Source organism: Cavia porcellus, unplaced genomic scaffold, assembly GCF_034190915.1.
Source record: "Cavia porcellus strain 051 isolate PalLab524CR breed Dunkin Hartley unplaced genomic scaffold, mCavPor4.1 scaffold_4, whole genome shotgun sequence".
Taxonomy (NCBI): Eukaryota; Metazoa; Chordata; class Mammalia; order Rodentia; family Caviidae; genus Cavia; species Cavia porcellus.
This window is the reverse complement of record NW_026947487.1, coordinates 119,602,754-119,622,638: the sequence shown is the minus strand read 5'-3', so window position 1 is coordinate 119,622,638 and position 19,885 is coordinate 119,602,754. Positions and strand designations below refer to the sequence as shown.

General features: G+C 60.4%; 1 protein-coding gene across 3 annotated transcripts; it reads left to right on the top strand.

Annotated features, from left to right (window-relative positions):
* Positions 1–6,293: 6,293 nt before the first annotated feature.
* Klhl36 (kelch like family member 36) lies at positions 6,294–19,613 on the top strand. Of its 3 annotated transcripts, none has more exons than XM_063247771.1 (5): positions 6,294–6,426; positions 8,318–8,395; positions 10,237–11,310; positions 12,954–13,111; positions 15,298–19,613. In XM_063247771.1, exons 2-5 carry the CDS (start codon positions 8,336–8,338, stop codon positions 15,851–15,853), a joined length of 1,848 nt encoding a protein of 615 aa, XP_063103841.1. In that variant the 5' UTR covers positions 6,294–6,426; positions 8,318–8,335; the 3' UTR covers positions 15,854–19,613. The 3 variants fall into 3 exon arrangements, with proteins under 3 accessions (XP_063103841.1, XP_063103842.1, XP_003460974.2); XM_063247772.1 differs by having other exon boundaries at positions 6,307–6,426; positions 8,194–8,395; XM_003460926.5 differs by lacking the exon at positions 6,294–6,426 and adding an exon at positions 6,431–6,558.
* Positions 19,614–19,885: the final 272 nt, after the last annotated feature.

Below are 19,885 nucleotides of genomic sequence, written 5' to 3'. Positions count from 1 at the left end.
CCACATTGCCCTGACGCCTGTCCTGCCCCGAGGGATGCAGAGCAGGCCCCACACCCAGGGCCAGGGAAGAAAGAGCTGCTCTGGCCGGAGCCCATGGTGCCCAGGAGGGCTGGGGAGGCTGCGCGGCGGGGGAGACGCAGGCTCCTCGTGGCCGGCTGCTCTCTGGGCAGGTGCTGATCTCCCAGGAACCCTGGCCGCAGGGTTACTGACCCCCAGCAGGCCACACAGGGCTCCTCTCCGGCGGAGGCCGAGGGTTCCCGGGCTGCTGCTGCGGAGGGCTGGCGAGAACTATTCCCCGCCTGAGGCCGGGCCCTCCTGAGCCAGCTCTGCTGGCTAACGCAGGCATCTTGTATCTGCCCCTGTGCTGTCACACAGGCTTCGTGCAGTCTCCCCCGTCGTTCCCCTTAGCGGGCAGTAAATGCCTCATGGAGGAGGCCTCTCGGAGGGACGCTGCAGGGCTCCTGTGGGTGCTGGGGCCGCATCTCTCAGGCCAGAGTCTGCTCCCAAACCCCGGAACATGGCCCTTTCTGGTGGCACAGCCAGGCGTGCAGTGGCTGAACAAAATGGGCAGCTGTCAGCCAACACCTGCAGGGCGGCTGCGGCTCCTGGGTCGCCCATGGCTCGGCGACAGCCCCGCTGTGTGTGCCCCAGGACCCTGCTCCCTCAGCCACACCTTAACCACTGGAACCGGTCCTCAGTCAGAGCCTCCTCCCAGCACGCGGCATCGCAGCTGCACCGAGTGAGCCAGTGGACGAGCGAAGGCATCCGGCAGGCCAAGATGAACAAGACGCAGGGGGCAGTCCCGAGGCCCAGGCCCTGCAGTGGGGCGGGGGGCTGGGACAGAAGTTCAGAGGCACTGGCACCCTCCCGCCCACCTTGGGCTCCAGGAGGGCCCGGCCCGGCCCCTTATCTCCCTCTGCTGCACGGCTGGGCCTCGCCGCTTGGTCAACCTAGAACCAAGCTGTGTTCCTGGGCAAACAAGAGGAAGAGGACGGGTGACCCCAGGAGCCCCGTGGGGAACGCAGGCCAGGAGGCAGCCAGCAGGCTGTGGCACCAGGTCCCACAGGAGCAGCCACCAGCTGTCCAGGTCCTGCCCACGGGCTCACTGTCTGGGGAGCAGGGTCTGAGCTTGGACTCTTTGGCCTGGACCGGGATGGGCGCTCCAGGGCTGTGCAGGCGGGACAGGCAGGGCTTTGGGAACACTCGGGCATGGCTGGAAAACGTAACTGAGTTCTGAGGACCGCATCTCTCCAGAGTGCAGCCTCATGTTCTGCTCCTGGAATCCCATCACTGCCTCTGAGCTCAGGGGGAGCGTGCCGCGATCGATTTGCAGTGTCTGCCATGGGCACAGCAGGAGGAGGGGCGGGCTGGCGTGTCAAGTGTGTACCATCCCCAGTTGCAGAGCTGTGCGGAGTGGGAGCTGCCAGCACTTGCCAGGTGTCGTAAATGTGCTGGGCACCACATGGAACACTTTTCCTGTTCTATCTCATTGAAGCCTCAAAACAACCCTGGGAGATAAATGTTACTATTGCCCCTTCTGCACGAGTTCAGCTCCATGTGGGCCACAGTTTTCTTTTTGTTTTTAATCTGCATCATTTAATGCTGTGTCCGCAGCTCCTAAGAGAGGACCTGGTCCAAGGCAGGCACTCAGTGCTTCTGAGTAGATGAACTCCCATTTTGTAGATGAGGAAACTGAGTCTCACTACAGTAAGTAGCTGGTGCAAAGTCATGCAGCCAGCAGATCCCCAGAAGTCTCCATGATGACAGAAATGTGCTACGATCTGAGCCGTCCACACAGCAGCTACAGCCCTAACCCTGTCCCAGCCATCCCTGCCCACACCAGCTGACGAGCTTGAAACCCCAAGTCCCTGAGTGGCTTTGGATCAGCAGCTGAAGACACAGCACAGCGCCAGTGTCCCAGAGACAGGGCTGGCTGGGTGTGGGCAGTAACGGGCTCTGCCTGGGGGATTCCTACCTCAGAGACCTGAGGTCAGGGTGGCGCTGGCACACATGGTGTGCGGGTCACCCTCCCCTGCCTCTCCGGGCCCCTGTGGGCTGGCATCGACCCTGGCCACCTCCCAAAGTGTGATCTTAAGAAAATGGAAGCTGATGACCACGTCTATCCCAGCTGGCTCCCGGGAAGCGTCCACTTCTAGATGACAGAATCAAAGCTTTTCACCAAAGTACACCTGCTCGCTGGTGGAGAACCCGGCGTCACCCGCAGGAGCGGGCACTGCCCCGAGCGGTGGCCCGTGTGAATTCATTTAACTCTCAGAACAGGAACTGCCCCACTCAGAGGTGGGGAAACTGAGGCATAACAGAGCTAAGTAGCTGGTGAAGTTCATAAAACAGGAGGAGCCAGGACAGAGCTCTAATGCAGGCAGAGCCAGGAGAAAAGCACTGGAGAGGAGGAGGAGGAGGAGGAAGGGGGGGAGGGGGAGGGGGAGGAGGGGGAGGGGGAGGAGGAGGAGGAGGAGGCAGGTGCTGCATTTAACGTGCGGTGCTGTAGAAGGAACCCGGGACCATCACCCTGAGCCGCACCCTCAGCCTTGTGTTTTTTGCTTTGGTTTGATTTTGAGGCAAGGTCTCACCACCCTGCTAAGTAACTGCCAGGGCTGGGGTCAAACTTAGTGATCCTCCTGCCTCAGCCTCCTGGAACGCTGGGCCATGTGAGTCTGTGTGCCGCCACACCCTCCACCTCCAGCTTTCTTCTTCGCCCTGGGCTAAGGGACCGCCCAGACCACTTTGTGGACCTTGCCATGTGCTGGTGACCTCCCAAGGCCACTGCGGCTTCCTGCCCTGTGTCTAACAGCTACAGACTCCCAGCAATGTGCGGGCCGAGAGTCCCAGGGCTGCAGTCGGTGCCAGGCTGTGACAACTCCAGATTACTCAGCCTTCGGGAGGCAGGCTGGGCTGATGACCAGCCCTTGGCAGGCAGAGGAGGATGTTCGGAAAACCTCAGAGGAAACGGGCCAGCTGCCGGGGCGGTCAGCCCAGCCGGTCCGGGGTGGCGGAGAGACACTGCCCCCGAGCCCTGCAGCCCAGGGCTCCAGGCACAGCGGAGCCAGCTCCACAGCCACCAGCAAGCAGCGCTGGGTGTGGTTCACTGGGAACGGCTGGTGCCAGCGTCGGAGAGCCTGGGCTCCCTGTATCATGTCACACGCTTCCCAGCTGGGTGACTTCACGCAGAATCCCAGCCTGCCCCTCTGCAAAATGGGCATAATGAGAAAACCTCGCACACGTGAGGCAGGGCGCTGACACTGATCTACATCCCCAGCCAGTCTTTTGGTTTTTCCTGACATGGGATTGAATCCAAGGCCTCGCCCTAAGCCACGTCCCCAGCCCTTTTGTAACATTTTAGCTTGAGAGAGCCTAAGTCGCTGGGCTCAACCTTGAGATCTTCCTGCCTCAGCTTCCCGGAGTGTGGGGATGAGAAGTGTGCACCACCATATGTGGAAATAGCATGCACCTCGCTTGTGCGGGCTTTTGGTGACAGTGCACTTATCTCAGCGAGGGCGGGCTTCACAGGTCTGCTCAGAAAGACCCAAACCTAGCTTCTGAAGCTCAGAGAGGTCGTCCTGGAATTGGGCATAATTTCATCTTTGCAAGTTTGTCTCTCACGAAAAGCAGGAGGCAGGGCAGCAGGTGGGGCTGGGGCTTGGATTCTCAGCTCAAAACCAGGCTGCATCCCCAGGACACCGGGTCACTCGGCTCCCTCGGCCCCCTCACCCCTGCCTGGAGAACCCTGTCACCTGGTGGGGGCCTGGCATGGGTGCAGAGGGCGTGAGGCGGGGGCTGGGCATCTGCTGGCAGCAGCGACCTGAGACCTGTGCCCAAGGGAGCACAGCACGAAACCCTGAACAGTGAGCACATGGCAGGCGAGAGGGCGGTGCAGACGGAGAAGGCCTCTTCCTGCCTTCGGCACGAGCACAGCGGGCACAGTCTAACCCGCTCCAGGCCCCGCCTGATCTCAGAAGAAGGCCACTGTGGAACCACTGTTGGGGGCACCTGCTTCAGCCCGTCTCTTGGTGCCCCCCGAGGCAGCTGAATGAGAAAATGAAGGCTACGACTCCCTGCAGCGGCCGAGATGCACACACTGCAGCCCAAGCTGGAACCGTGGCAGGGTTGGCTTCACTCGGGGTGGGGCAGGCTGGCAAGGGTCCACGTGAGGTCCAGATAGAGCAGACACCTCACTATGGCTTTGAGAGGTGAATGTGTTTGCCCCATAGATGAGAGTTATTTATTTATTTTGGCAGCACGAATTGAACTCACGACCTGGTGCTCACCGGGAAGAAGAGAGTGATTTTACGCTAACTCATGTTAAGGCGAAGAGATGGTGGGGAGGGGCGCTCCTCCGCTGTGCCACCTCCCAGCCCTTCCTCACTCACTTTGAGACGCTTCTCATGGTGCTGCCCGGGGTGGCCTCAGACTCCCGGGCTCAGGGGACCATCCTGCTTCAGCCTCCTGCGTGGCTGGACGATAGGTACACACCAACACACCAAGGCTTCTATACTTTTGATTCTGAGCAAATATTTAATAAAAATGTATTGAAAGTTGCAGGCATGGTGACCCAACACTGGTATTCCCAGCACTCTGTAAGGCTGAGGCAGGAGGATCGAAAATTGGAGCCCAGCCAGAGCAACTTTTTTTTTTTTTTAATTTAAAGAGAAAAACAAAACAACACAAAACAGTAAAAGGGTACAAGTAATACAGAATTTCAAAAAAATAAGCAGTAAGAAATCACTAGTTAACAGATTACATATTGTCATCTTAGAAATAGTTGTTCAAGTTACAAAATTAAAGCATACAAAGTGGACATTCAAACAGTGAGACTGCAAACAGTTGTGTTCAATGATCCAACAAAAACTCAGTAATATGGTTTTCTATCTTACACACTTAAGTATACACGCAGTTATATCCTTTAGAGCACTTTCTTTTCCTCTTTTTTACAATGACAATTACATTTTGGGTTTTATTATTCCCACAGTTCTGATTACTTTTTTTTGAAGAGAATAAAACCAAATGTGACAAAACAAAATGGAGTCAGTCAAAACAAAAGATGGACACAGTAGATGATGTGAAAACAGAATACCAGGTGATGATCATCACTGGTTACCATCAGCCGGGGCGGGGAATTAGCACCGGGAGTCAGGACAGTGGGGTTCACCAACCCCGCTCCTGTGTCACAGCTGACCAAGAGTGACGGAGCTCTCCGTGTCCCCGACACCCCTCCCCACTGCACCCCCACCCTGCACAGGTGACAACTGTGCGTCCCCTGTGCAGGGCTCTGTGGGACCTTCTGGGGGCAGCTGGGCCGCACTGAGGTGGCCATGAGGGACAGGAGTTTCTGCACTTGCCCCCAACATCCTGACTCCCTGGGGCGCACCCAAGGGGGCTGCGGCTATCTGAGCCGTCTGCACCCCTGAATCCTCTCTGGACCCCACAAGAAGCCGGAGAAGTGAGCAGTAAGGTTTTTGTTTGGTTTTGTTTTTGTAACAGCATTGAGACATAATTCTCACACTGCAAGATTAACCTTTTCAAAGGGTTTTTAGGACAGTGTATCCCGAGTTAGGCAATCATCCCTCCCCTCCAATCCCACCAGGTCGGTGGAGCTCCCACTTCCCCACCCCCCAGGCGGGCGGCCAGCAGTCCTCCTCCTGCTCCAGGGTCCTCCCTGTCACCGAGCCGGCCTTCAGGTTCATCGAGGCTGCGGAAGAGACAAGGTTCTTGACTGACAGGTGATGATCACGTTCATTCATTCCACAAATCGGCCCCTACCTTGGCCTTTGGGGGGCTAGTCAGGACTAAGGGGAAGGACACCCCGGCCTAGAGGACTTCCGAAGAGGAGGCAAAAAAATCCTTCAAAAACCTACAAACATTGTTATGTAAACTCTTCCTGGACACGGGGGCGGAACCTCTGGGTTCAGTCCTCAGCACCACAAACAACCGAGCGTGGTGATCTAAAGGGGGAGAGGAAGCCGAGTAGGGGCAGAGAGGGCAGATGTGGCCGCCAGCCTCGCGGTCAGGAGAGGCCGCCCACAGGCGCTGGGCAGGGGCCGAGGGGCGTGGCTTGGGCTCCCGGCCGTCCCTCGGGAGCGTGACCCCGCCCCCGAGAAGTCCCGCCCCGCCCCTTCTGGCGCCAGTCCCACAGCCCCGCCCAGTTCCGCCCCGCGCAGGCCCCGCCCCGTCAGGCGCCCGCCGCCATTGGCCGAGCGCCGCCCCCGTCCCCGCCCCCGCACTTCCGGGCGGAGCCATGGCGGCGCCGCGGGCCGACCTCGGGGCTCCTGCGCACCCGCCCCGCCTTCCTGCCGTCCCGCCGCCCGCGCCATAGCGCCCACCGCAGGCGGCGACGCGCGCCGTGCCGGGACCGGGCGGGGGCCGCGGGGGGCGGTCACCGCGTCGCTTTGGGGGCCGGGAGGGCCTCAGGTGAGCCGCGTCCCTGCGGGCGCCCCACCCCCGCCCACAGGTGGGCCGCGCCGCGCGCCCCGCGCTCCGTCCTCCCCGGCCGCCCTGGTGGGCATCCCGAGCCCCAGAGCCCCAGCCGCGAGGCCTGGGCCGGTGAGTGCAGGTCCTGGGCGCGGGGTGCTTCCTGCTCCGGCGCCGAGCACGCCCCCCCTCGGTGCCCGCTTCCCCTGTCCGGACGTGGGCTCTGCTTACGGAGAACGTGTTACGCGGAACTGGTGGGCGGGGGTTTCCAGCCACCTGCTGCGGTAGCGCGGCGGGCAGCTGGCACCCAGCACCCAGGAAAGACGAGCCCCAGACCTCGGCTGAGTGCAGGGGGACCTGCCTCCAGCGCCCGGGAACTCTGGATATCTCCGCCTAGGAAGGATCGCAAAACCCGAGCTCTGGGGGTGGCAGGGGGGAGGGCACTGTTTTCTTTCGTGTGATCCTGAGCCAATTTCTCGGCCACCTGAGTGTGGGTGTCCCTCTGGGAAGGCTGGGGTCCCTGGGTCAGAGGCCAAGGTGAAAGGGGTGTCAGGTTGCGGTGGGCACTGCGGGTGTGCTGGCTTCCTGGCTGGGCCTCAAGAGGCCTGGGGTACTGAGGGAGACCCGAGGTGGGTGCAGGTGTCCTGATCCCACAGTGGTCAGTTTTTCTGGAGATTTATTTGACCCTTTCCTCGGGGGAGGGAGACAGGGCGAAAAGCCCCTGACTCTTTCCTCTGGAACCCCTCCTGTGTCCCCTTTATCACACCAGTGTCAACTTGTCACATTGTTCTTTATTAGCAGAGATTCAGAGGTAATGGGTTGGTTCTTAGCGACTCAGCAGGACACATTCCCCTGGAGCCCACAGGCACTGCCACTTGCGTGTACCTTGACCTCTTGGGGCCGGGCTGCCTGGCTCTGGTCTGGTTGGCAGTGCAGTGCTGGTGGAATCCTTCACCCCAGCGCACCAGCCTGTTCTGTGGTGGGACAGCGAATTCAGAGGGGTTCACAGCCCTCTAGTCACACCAAGCCTGTATTCAGAGATGGCCTTTTTCCCTCAGCCAGGCGGGCTAGTGTAGGGCAGTGATGACGAACCCACCACACAGAAGCTACAGAGGCTGTTTGTCTCGTTGGAGGCTCTCAGAGGTTCGCACCACTGGAGAGGTTAAGAGGTGCTGGAAGCCTCCTGGGTTGGGGCCCCAGCTGCCACTTGCTGGCTGCGTGAAACTGCACAGGGTAGTTCAGCCTCCTGCTGTCCCCCTCATCACTGTGACCCCAGGAAAACAGTGTGCTGGCCTGGGCCGGGCATTGTGGGGCTATGTGAGGGACGAGGCAAAGAGCCCTGGTTGGGACCTATGTCCGGAGCGCACTGTGTCATCGCTGTACCGTGCCTTGGCCTCTCGTGGGGCCCATGAAGAGTCCTCAGGTCAGGGCCTGACTTTCGAAGCTGGGTGGACCCAGCTTTGATCACCAGCTGTCTGCTAGCTTTGTGACCACAATTCGGTGTCATCCTTTGTAAGTGGGCTAGGTGACATCTCCTGCCTGAGTATTGGTGGAATTAAAAGAGGCTGCCCTGGAAGTCCTTCAGCTTCATTCCAGGGCCGCAGTCAGGGCCAGCGGTCACTTCTAACCTCCCTCTAGCCAGGAGACCTACTTGGGATGAATCCTTCAAAAGTGGGTACACTGTGACGTGGTCAGATTTTAGATGCTAAAGGAATGAGAGTAAAGTGTTGGCAACAGTGCTGACAACCTGATTTTCTCAACTTGCAGCGTTAAAAGAGTTCTTTCCAGTGCTCTCTCCTCTTGCGCTGTGCGAGTGGCTTTTCTCCGCCTGCGCCCTGCCTGCCAGCAGGACCCTGGGTACACACTCAGGACGACGCCCGTTCTGTTCCAGGGTGCAATCTTTTCTGCGATGGAGGGAAGCAGACAGACGCGAGTGTCCCGGCCCTACAAGATCAGCGAGTCATCAAAGGTCTGTGACGGTGCTTGCCCGCTTCCGGCGAGCTGCTCGCTGACTTTGGTTATTGGGGTTATTGATCTCCATGATGACTGGCAGGGGCAGAAGCAGGCAAGGAGCAGACAGCGCAGTAAAATCAGAGACAGCTCGAGACAAGGGGCCCTGTGACACCACGGCCGGCGTGTTCATCTCCCGCCGGGGCGTTGCAGAGCATCCTGTGTCACAGCTTGACTGACTGATCCTCTGTGTCAGTGGCAGGAGCTTGGCTGTGCAGGGTAAGAAGTCCCAGTCGGCCAGGCGAGGTGGCCCCTGCTTGTCATCCCAGCACTTGGGAGGCCGAGGTGAAAGGATCACAAGAGTTGGAGGCCAGCCCGCACTCTACCGTGAGACCTGTCACGCTCACTCTGCCTCCCTGTCACACACTCACACACGCCCACACGCGCGTGTGCACACACACACAGGCAGCCTGCCCTCAGCAGCCGCGGGGCCCACAGTGCTGCAGGAGACTGGGGGCCGCGTGGACACCTGTGAACAGCAATGGAGGAGGGAGGGAAGCGGCTCCGTTCAGTCCAGGAGTTTAACTTCTTAACTGAGAAAGCAATACAGAAATGAGAAGCGTCACTATTTAATGTTAATATTCGTTAATCCACGCTATTAATATTTTTAACTTGGTGATGGGTGCACAGATTTTCATAATTATCTGATATTTTTGAATAAAAAATTTTTATAAAACAAAAAAGCATCTCCCTGGCAATGTTGTGCTTTAGTACCGAGGGTTGCGCCCGGGGCCTCTGTGCTCTGCTCCACCCCAACCCCTTTTTTTTTTTTTTTTTTTTTGTCTTTTTTCCTTTTTATCGGTACCGGGGATCGGACTCACGACTGCCTGTTTGCAAGACAGGCGCTTATGCCGCTGAGCTAAATCCCCAACCCCTGCCCCAACCCTTTTTATTGTCTTTTTTGAGACAGGGTCTCACTGAGGCATTCATTTACCCAGGCTGGGCTCAAACATGGACTCCTCCCGCCTCAGCCTCCCAGAGTGCTGGGATGACAGGCACACTGGAGACTAAATTTTATGATTACTTTAGATCATGCGTTGCCAGGTCAGTATACTGTCCCAAAGAGGGCAAAGATTGGTTCCGGGTGCAAAAGGAATGTGACCCTTTCTGCCTAAAGCAGAGGTACCCAGCCAGCCTCGGCGGACGGCAGTGGGCAGTGGTTCTCTTAGGACAGTAACGGCTTCTTAGTGGGAAGTCGGGGAGAGGCTGTGCGGTGGAGAGGCGTTACTGCGGCGTGGGGATGCGGGCCTGCGGGTACAGAGAGGGGAAAAGCGGGCGTCGCTTGTGCGCGGGCAGCTTCCCTAGAAAGGGCTCTGCTGCCAGGCCCGCCCTGTCTGTGAAACCCGGCAGCTCTGCTCCTCAAAGGGCCTTTGTGTGCAGCGCTGGCCGGACAGTGTCGCTTTCTAAGTTTCATAGCTCTGGGGACCTCGGTCCTTTGCAGCCGGATTCTGAGTTGGTTCCTCTCTGGCCGGAGCTTTTAGGAATAGTGTTTCCGAGCCATTCACTGGGGGTGTTTCTGGCATTTTCTGAAAAAGTGAACCCTTGCATTTCCAGCACCTAGATGGGAACACATACAGAGGGCATGGTGGTGCCCCTGTCGTCCCAGCACGCAGGGAGGCTGACGCAGGAGGATTGCAAGTGCTAGCCATAGTGGGGTTCTGTGTCAGAATCAAAAAGGGCCGCGGTGGGGGTGGCACTCCATGGGGAGGTCTCGGGGTACAGTTGCCTGCACCAGAAGGAGAGGGCCACGGTGGACTCGGGGTGCTGCTGTCGCTGCCTCTCACCGCGCCCTCTCCGCAGGTGTACCGCTGTGCCGACCACCCCACCACGGTGCTGCAGCGGCTGAACGAGCAGCGGCTGCGCGGCCTCTTCTGTGACGTGGTGCTGGTGGCCGAGGAGCAGCGCCTGCCCGCGCACCGCAACCTGCTGGCCGTGTGCAGCGACTACTTCAACTCCATGTTCACGCTGGGCATGCGCGAGGCCTTCGAGAAGGAGGTGGTGCTGGTGGGCGCCTCGCCCATCGGGCTGAGGGCCGTGCTGGACTTCCTGTACGGCGGCGAGCTGGCGCTGGACGGCGGGAATATCGACCACGTGCTGGAGACGGCGCACCTGCTGCAGCTCTGGACGGCGGTGGACTTCTGCTGTGAGTACCTGGAGCAGGAGGTGAGCGAGGACAACTACCTCTACCTGCAGGAGCTGGCCTCCATCTACAGCCTGCGGCGGCTGGACGCCTTCGTGGACAGCTTCGTGCTGGGCCGCTTCGGCACGCTGTCCTTCACGCCGGCCTTCCTGCAGAGCGTGTCGGTGCAGAAGCTGTGCCTGTACCTGAGCAGCAGCCGGGTGCAGCGCGAGTGCGAGCACGACCTGCTGCAGGCGGCCCTGCAGTGGCTGACGCAGCAGCCCGAGCGCGAGGAGCACGCCCGCCGCGTGCTGGAGAACGTGCGCTTCCCGCTCATCCCCAAGAGCGACCTGCTGCACCGCGTCAAGCCGGCCGTGTGCGCGCTGCTGCCCCGCGAGGCCGGCTGCGAGGACTTCATCGAGGAGGCCGTGCGCTACCACAGCAGCCTGGCGGCGCAGCCCGTGCTGCAGACGGCGCGCACCGCGCTTCGGGCCGAGGGCGAGCGCCTGCTCTTCGTGGGCGGCGAGGTGTCCGAGCGCTGTCTGGAGCTCAGCGACGACACCTGCTACCTGGACACCGAGAGCCAGCAGTGGGTCAAGGAGACGCCCTTGCCGGCGCGGCGGAGCCACCACTGCGTGGCCGTGCTGGGCGGCTTCATCTTCATCGCGGGCGGCAGCTTCTCGCGGGACAACGGAGGGGACGCCGCCTCCAACCTGCTCTATAGGTATGACCCCCGCTGTAAACAGTGGATCAAGGTGAGACTGCAGCCGGTTCTCTCTCTACTCCCCAGGTCTCCGGGGTTCCCTCGCTCCCGCTCCGGGGCCTTGACAGCTGCTCCCGCGAGCGGGGCAAGAGGGCGAAGTGGCAGCACCTGGCCCCGCCGGGCTGGGCAGGCGCAGGGCGGGTCACGGTCCAGCGGCTCCTTCCCCACCCGTGAGCACGTCCCGTGCCTGGGCTCCAGCGTGGCAGCCTCCGTCCCTGGTGGCACCTGAGCCCTGGACGTGTGGCCAGTGCAGACAAAGAGCCAGGCTCTCAGTTTGATGTAATTTCAGCTACTTAGCGTTGTAAGTGTAAACACCCCTGAGGCTCCGGGCCACCAGCCTGTCCTTCCCAGATCACTCCCGGCCCATCGTGCCGTGGAGCTGTGCTTCCAGAACGGTGAAAGGAGGTGCCAGAGCCGGGTGTGGTGCTGCAGACCTGTGCTCCCAGTACTCAGAGGCTGAGGCAGGAGCTTTGCTGACAGATCAACCCCAACCTGGATTCCAGAGTGAGACCCTGTCTCAAAAAAGCCAAACCAAAAGCCGGATGTGGTGGTGCACGCTTGTAATCCCAGGACTTGGGAGGCTGAGACAGGAGCATGGCTGCAAACCCAAGGCCAGCCTGAACCAAACCAAAAAAACCCCACCAGGCTGCAGAGCCTGCTCTGGCCCTGGCCGTGGGGAGAGTGAGCCGAGACCAGATCGCACCCCACCACTGCTGGAGTGTGGCTGGCACCTTGCACCACGCCCACGCCTTCTTCAAGATGTTTCTGCCCCTGAGAACTGTGTGGCCTGGAGGCCGGGGCCTGTGCCCAGGGTGGCTGGCACCACATCAGGGTCCCTGTCTCCTGGGAACCCCTGTCCAGCCCATCCTCGAGGACAACTCTCCTGGCTTGTCTACTCCCAGCTCCTCACTGCTGCCCGCCCTCGGCTGGGCTCCTGTTGATCCTTCCCCTGTGTTCTGGAAGGTTCTCAGCCCAAGTCCAGTCTCGTGTGGAGGAGGCTCAGGCTCCAGAGTGGACCCTCAGCCTTGCGGGGTGTAGCCCAATGCGCGCTCCCCTGGGGAACCCGCGTGTGTGTGCTCTGCTGAGATGACCCAAAGTGCAGGAAAGCGCAGGTCTTGTGCCCTGAAGTGTGCTGCTGAGTGCCACTTCCCACTGTGAACGGGCCAGGCCTCCTGGTTAGCTTCAGGTGGCCCTGGGCTGGGCTGGCTCTGGGGGAGAGGGCCTGCCCTGTGCCTGAGCCCTGGGCTCTGTGTGAACCAGGTCAGGTAGAGGGGAAGAAGGCAGAGATGATTTTTGTTCTGTAATTTTAGGAAACTGCTAAGTTGACAGTTGTGAACCGCATGGTCTGCAGAACCTTGATCTGCAAGGTTGATCACGTGACCAAACAAGTTTGGGGAGCCATGGGTCCGCACCTCTCTCAAGGTGTGCCTGTGCTGAGCCACCTCAGGGCCTCTGCCAGGCCGCTCCAGAGATCCCCGGATTCCTCAGTCTAAGTCCTGTTCCCAACCTTGCTTGTCCATTGTCACGCCCTGTCCCCGTCCCGGGCCCAGCCTGCTGGGCACACTGGTGGAGGTCCTTGCCCAGGCCAGGACGGCTCCCTGGTTTGGGGGAAGGTACAGTGTCTCGCCTCTGCAGGTGGCCTCCATGAACCAGCGCCGTGTGGATTTCTACCTGGCCTCCATCGAAGACAAGCTGGTGGCCGTCGGCGGCCGGAACGAAAACGGGGCGCTGTCCTCTGTGGAGACCTACAGCCCCAAGAGCGACTCCTGGTCCTACGTGGCTGGCCTGCCGAGGTGCGTCGGGCTGCGGCCCACCTCGCCCGAGTGACGCCTGTCCACTCCCTTGGCCTGCTTTGGCCTCAGGTCTTGGGGTCCCCCTCATGGCTTCTCACACGAGGCAGTGGGTGGGCCGGAGCGGGGAGCCAGGCCCGGCTCAGCCACCAGGGCCACAGCCCCGCTCTGAGTCTGCCAGGCGCCCGCTATCGGAGAGCTGAGTGTTCCTTGTGATGTTAGGGGCTTCCTGGAAGCCCCTGAGTCTGGGCAGGGGTGAGAGGAGATGAGGCTGTTCCTGTCCTCGCCTGTGGGCGGGTGGGCAGCAGACGGCACGGTTCTCCCGGTCCCGCTGTGCCCGGTGTCTCATCCTTGAGAGTCAGGGCTGCATGGGACCTGAGTGGACCCGTGTTTAAAGTGACACATGGGCCGTGGGTCCCACCCAAGCCCCTAGGGGACAGGTCTGGCCGCCGGGGAGCAGTACCCCAAGCCTGGTGGGGAAGCCCTGTCCGCCCTGCTTGGCCCTGGTCCCTGTTGGCACGCTCTGTCTGTGTGATGCATCCCGGGCCACCCGGACGGGAGCCCCTCTAAGCCAGGGACTGAGGTGCCTGTGGCTGGGTGTGGGTCTCGGCCCTTCCCCAGGTCCCCACACTCCCGGGGCTCTGTCACCCCACATCCCAGACAGGAGTGGAGTGGACAGTGCAGCTCCCGCGTGGGGCCCTGTGTCGCCCAGAGCCCTGCCTGGCCACCTCTGCACCCCTGGGCTCACTGCGGGCACACTGCCCCCAGCCCCAGCCGGCCACATCCCTGCCTGCCCAGGGCTTCCCGACGTCGCTCCCTGGGCTTTTTGTACCTTAACCTTTAGTTTTGGTTGTTTTGTTTACCTTTTTATTTTTTGGTATTTGTTTGTTTGCTTTCGGTTGTTTTTTTTTTTGTTTTGCTTTGAGTTTTGGGTTTTGGTTTTTTGAGACCGGGTTTCCACCGTGCAGCCCAGACTGGTCTTGGACTCACAGTGATCCTCCTGCCTCTGCCTCCTGAGTGCGGGGTACAGCCTGCACCACCATGCCTGGCTCTGTTTGAGTTTTTGTAAAAGGCTTTGCTGTGTACTCTAGGCTGGCCTTGGACTCAAGGGGACCCTGCTGCTTCAGCCTCCCGAGCGCGGAGATTACAGGAACGTGCACCACCCCGGCCACCTTGTTCTGTCTTCCTTCTCAGTAAACTTTCGGGGTTTTTGTTTTGTTTTGTTCGTTTCTTTTTGTTCGTTTGTTTGTTCTTGGTCGTGGCTGGCGCTGTGCTGCTGAGCTACATCCCCAGCCCTCGGTGTCTTTGTGAGACAGGGCTTCCCTGTGCAGTTCAGGCCGGCCTTAACCCTCGGTGATCTTCCTGCCTCAGCCTCCTGCGTGCTGGGAGTCTGGGCATGCATCACACCTGGCCTCAACTTCCACTGAGAGGTGTTTTAGGTGTGCAGCAGATAGACGCTCAGGGGCTCTGCCCTCACCGCACGGTCAGGGACTGGTGCTGAGGAGCCCTGTGTGGCAGGTCCTCCCTTGTGCCACACAGTCCTGAGTGCTCCATCAGGGTCATACGGGACATCCATGCCCAGATGCCCAGCCAGCCCTGCTCTGCCCACCCCACCCCCGCCCCACTCGCTCTGTCCCTCCCAGAGCGTCTGCAGAGCTAGAATCGTACTTTGTTTCTGCCGAAAAGTCGGAAATGTGGTGCCATCGGTGTATGCTTGTGAGCAGCCCTTGGTCTCAAGGTTCCCAGCCACTCCGAGAAGGTCCCGGCCTGGTCCCTGTGGAGGTCGGGCATAGGCAGTGTGGCCGGGACGTGGCTAGGTGCCCTGGTGGCAGGCTGTGGGCACACCTGCCTGCTGTCTACATCTTGCCCATCGACAGCTGAATCTGTAAAGTGCCCACGCGAGCCGGGCGTGGTGGCGCACACCTGTAATCCATGCACTCAGGAGGCCGAGGCAGGAGGGTCGCCTTGAGTTCAATTCCAGCCTGGACAACACAGCAGGAACCTATCTCAGAAAAAGGAAGCAGACAAATGAAAACATAGTCGTGGGCCCCGCTCCTCGCCTTTCTTCCTTCAGTCCTGAGAGGCGCTGGGGGCAGGTGGCTTATTGTGCAGAGGACAGGCCCGAGGCCCCGGCTCGGGCTGGTCAGCCGGCTGGGCACTGAGTCCCTCCCTGTCCTCGGTCCCCACAGGTTCACCTATGGCCACGCGGGCACCATCTACCAAGACTTCGTGTACATCTCGGGGGGCCACGACTATCAGATCGGCCCTTACCGCAGGAACCTGCTGTGCTACGACCACCGCACGGACGTGTGGGAGGAGCGGCGGCCCATGACCACGGCGCGCGGCTGGCACAGCATGTGCAGCCTGGGCGACAGCATCTACTCCATCGGCGGCAGCGACGACCACGTGGAGTCCATGGAGCGCTTCGACGTGCTGGGCGTGGAGGCCTACAGCCCGCAGTGCAACCAGTGGACGCGCGTGGCGCCGCTGCTGCAGGCCAACAGCGAGTCGGGCGTGGCCGTGTGGCAGGGCCGCATCTACATCCTGGGCGGCTACAGCTGGGAGAGCACGGCTTTCTCCAGGGCTGTGCAGGTGTACGACCGCGAGGCCGACAAGTGGAGCCGCGGGCCCGACCTGCCCAAGGCCATCGCCGGCGTGTCGGCCTGTGTGTGCGCCCTCAGGCCGCAGCTGGAGGACAAGAAGCGGAAGGGGAAGGGCAGGCGGCCCCAGGACCGGGGCCAGTGAGCCGCGGCTGCCCCACCTACCATGGGGCGGCGTCCCCAGAGCAGAGCCGGCAGCCCTGCGCCCGTCCCAGCAGCTCCTGCCCCGGTGCCTCTGCTGCCTGTGACCCCACAGCCACGGGTCACGGAGGCTCGGCCTGCACAGGGTCCTGGGGACAGTCACGGGGCGCAGAGTAGGCACGGTGCCCCTGGGCCCTGCCTTTCTCCAGGACAGCCGCACCAGGCTTCCCCCAGCACAACTCGCACGGGGAACCCTGCGGGACGTCACATTCTTCCAGCTTTGGGAAGTGTAGGTGTTCTGGACCCGCCTCAGAATTGTCACACCAAAACCCTGGGGAAGGAGGCGGGCGGGCGTGGTGCCCGGCCTGTAATCCCAGCGCTGGGAGGCTGAGGCAGGAGGATGCCCAGGAGGGGAGCTGCAGCAAGTGCCCAGCAGCCGGAGTTCCATGGCGAGACCCCGCCTGGAGCCCCTGTGGGAGGTACCCAGGGCCACCGGGGAGGCCCAGGCCGTCTCCGCCAGGGCCACGTGCAGGAGTCATTGACAAGGCTGGGACTGAGGACAGGCCGCAAGGACTCCCCAGGGAGCCGCACCTGTCGCCCTGAGCACCCCGCCTTTCCTGGTTGGGGATCTCCCGAGTTCTAAGAGTGCGGGCACCCAGGAAAGGCAGGAAGGGACCGGAAGCTCGTGAACGTGGTTCTGCAGTGGTCTGTCTGCCCGCCCCTGCCGTGCTCGGCAGGGTACGGAGCTCCCAGATCTGCGCCTACTGCCCAGGAGCGGAGGGAGGGCGTGCATGGCCGCCCTTGGCTGCAGGGCCAGGCTGGCACCTGCGGGCGACCTGGCCCCGTGCCTGCAGCTGAGACGTTCTCAGCAAGCCTTCCTCTGTCCCCATTCCCCGAGCGACAGTCGGGGGAGGTGACCTTCAGCGTCAGCCGTGGACACTCGTCCAGCTCCACTGCAGATATGGGGCTCTGCTGCTTCCAGAGCGGACCTCACCACCCACTGCCCTCCGACAGCAGCGACTGCGGCGCCCCAGCAGGATGGCGGCAGCGGCCTGTCCTTTTCGGAGATCTGGTTGCAGGGGATGTGGAGATTGCGTGGTGGAGTCCGGAGGAGCAAAGCCATCTTCGTGCCCTGCCTCTCTCCCTGCCCAGCCCCCGGCCCGAGCTGCAGGCGCTGGGCTCTGCGGGCACCGAGGTTGGGTGTATTAGAGGCCCTGAGAGGACCGCGTGTACCGCGAGCCGAGGCCCAGCTTCCCAGACTCCGTGAGCCTGGCTCGCCCCGTCCCATCCCTGGCCCAGAGCCCCGGAGAGGCGGCTGGCAGAGCTGCGGCTGCCTGAAGGCCGGCGAGGGCACGACGTGGCCAAGTGTGACGTCTTCGCCTCAGACCGCAGCCGGCCTCAGCCTGGACATCGCACACACCGGTGGCCTGGGCCTCCGAGACACTGCATTTTAGCTGAAGCCAGCTCCCCCCATTTTTGCTGCTGGGGCTCACCCAGGACAGGGCTTGCCGGGACTACTCTGGCCTCACCCTCTTTCCGGGTGCCTCGCAGGACCCACGGGGCTCCCTGCAGCGTCGTCCCTTGTGGCCCCTCTCCCCTGGTGTCGGTGCAGTTTGCCATGTTGGCCTGGACCTAGTGGCGCTGGGGCTGAGCGCCCTTCCAGGGAGAGCACGGACATGGGAGTGGTGGCTCGGGTGCTAGTGACAGCTGGGAGCTTCCAGGCCTGGGGGGTTCCTGGATCAGCTCCTTCCTTGGCTTTGAGGCTGGAAATTCACTGTCCTGAGTGGGCCGGATGGGTGGAGGGCTGGGCAGGGCGATGGCATGGTGGGACGGTGGAAGCTGGTGAACCCGAGTGTGTGGCAGCAAACAACAGTCTGCCAAAATACCACGTCCGCCGTTAAACTGTCCATAATTCCGGCAGTCGGGAGGCTGAGGCAGGGGATCACTGCAGTGGGAGGGCTCCATAGTGGGTTCAAGACCAGCCCGAACTACACAGTGAGACCCTGTGTCACCCAGAAAAAACATCAGCCCTCTGTGCGCTGGGCTTTTTGGAGTTTTAACACCTGGATTGCTTTTCCTTGGTCTTTCAAAATCAGGATGGGTTTTGTTCAGGTTCTGACTTTCTGTTTTTGAAAGAGTTACAGCTCTATATTAGCTTTGGTCCTCATCTAAGTTGGAACCGGGGCGTAAGACAGGACAGAAAGCCGAGGAGCGCTCTTTACCGCGGGGGTCTTTGTGCTAAAATTAGTATCAGTCGGCTCAGTGTGGAGCACGTGCCCGTGATCCCAGGTACCTAGGCGGCTGAGGCAGGAAACTGTGCTTGAGCCCGGGAGCTAGGGGTCAGCCAGGGCAACATAGCAGGAGCCCTCCCCAAAAAGGAGCCTGGGCGTGCGGTGCTAATGTTCTGCTGTTTCCCTGAGGCGCCCAGCAGGCCAGTGAGACCTGGACTGGCCAGAGCACAGGGCTGTGTTTGTATTCCGATCCCCTCCGGCCTCCCCTGAACGGTTCAGTGACCCTGCAGGACTCTGCAGGACTCCAGAAGCTCGGAGTTTGGTGGGAAGGCAAAGCCAGGGGCGGGTGGCGCCCATCCTCTGAGACCAGGACCCTGGTGGGGTCGGGGGAGTCCTGGACACTGCCAGCTGTGGGGCAGTGGCTGGCACCTGGCCCCAGCCTAATTTTTTGCAGTTTACCTGGGGCAGCCACACAGGTGCCTGGACACCGGCCCTGGAACTGGCTGTTTTTAGAGGCTTTCGGAACTGTTTTGATACTTTTGATACAATTTGCTAACCCCCATTTTGTAGGCCTCCTGCCAGGCATCCCCCTCACCCTTAGCTGCACCCCTGGGACTGGCTGGGTGAGCAGTGTCCTTGGTCAGGCCCAGGACTGCTGCGTGGCTTTGACTTTGGTGACCTCACCGGTCTCCATTCTTGCGCTGGGGCATTGTCCTAGGCCGGACAGACCGGAGGACATGGGCCACCCCAAGCATCTGCATTTCCTCCTGTACCTGGCCTCATCGCTGCACGGCCTGGGGAACACCACAGGCTGGCCACCTGTCACCCATCTCTTGTGGGTCGTTCCTCCATCTGGCGTCAGGCGTTACGTGGGCGCACACACACCTGGCACCTGGGAGAGCCTGTCCCCCCTGGGCAGGCTGTGGTTTCTCACTTACGTGGATAGAACGGATGGACCCTGAGGGGCTACAGCTGTCAAGAAGCTGTCCTTTGCTTCCTTAGAAGAACTGAGCTGGGTGTGGTGGCACACGCCTGTCACCCCAGCACTCGGGCCTGAGGCAGGAGGATCCTTGTGAGTTTGAGACCAGCCTGGTCTACAAGGGAGCTCAAGGCCAGCCTGGACTGCATGGTGAGACCCTGTCTCAAAAAGACAAAACAAACAAATTGAATGTATGCATTTCGGTAGTGGATGGACAGGCCACGCCCCTCCCTGTCAGTTTTCTTTAAGGGAAGGAAGCAGCCTGCAGGGTGGCAGGAACAGGGCCCAGGATTCCCACAGGGCGCGGAGGGAAGGAGGGGAGGTCCTCTTTGCAAATTAGTTGCCAGGAGTTACTCAGTAGTTACATTCGGCTACTAATGTCACCCAGCCTGTAATTTGGGTTTATCATTTGTTGCTTTTTGTATTTGCAATTTTATGACATTCAAGGTTTCTGTTTTTCTCAGTTCTCTGCACAGTGCTTTTTTTTTTCTTTGTTTTTATTTCCATACAGAGTATTCAGTTCTTGCAAGCACATTAAAGCAGTTTGCCTGCTAGGGTTGGGTGTATTTTATAATCATGTTCCTAGTCTCCTGTCATGATCTCTCTCTTCTCGGCCTGTATGAAAATGAGCTCCTTACATGTGAAGTCCAGATTTCATTTTTAATCTGATTTCCTTTTAAGTGTTACGGGAAGCTAGGACATCTGTTTTTACTGTGCTCCTAATTACTGTGTGTAGCTGAGAATTTCATTCAGCTCTTTGATTGCAGGACTAAGTCCCCATGACCTGAAACGGAAAACATTCGCCTAGCCGTGTCAGCCGAGGTCG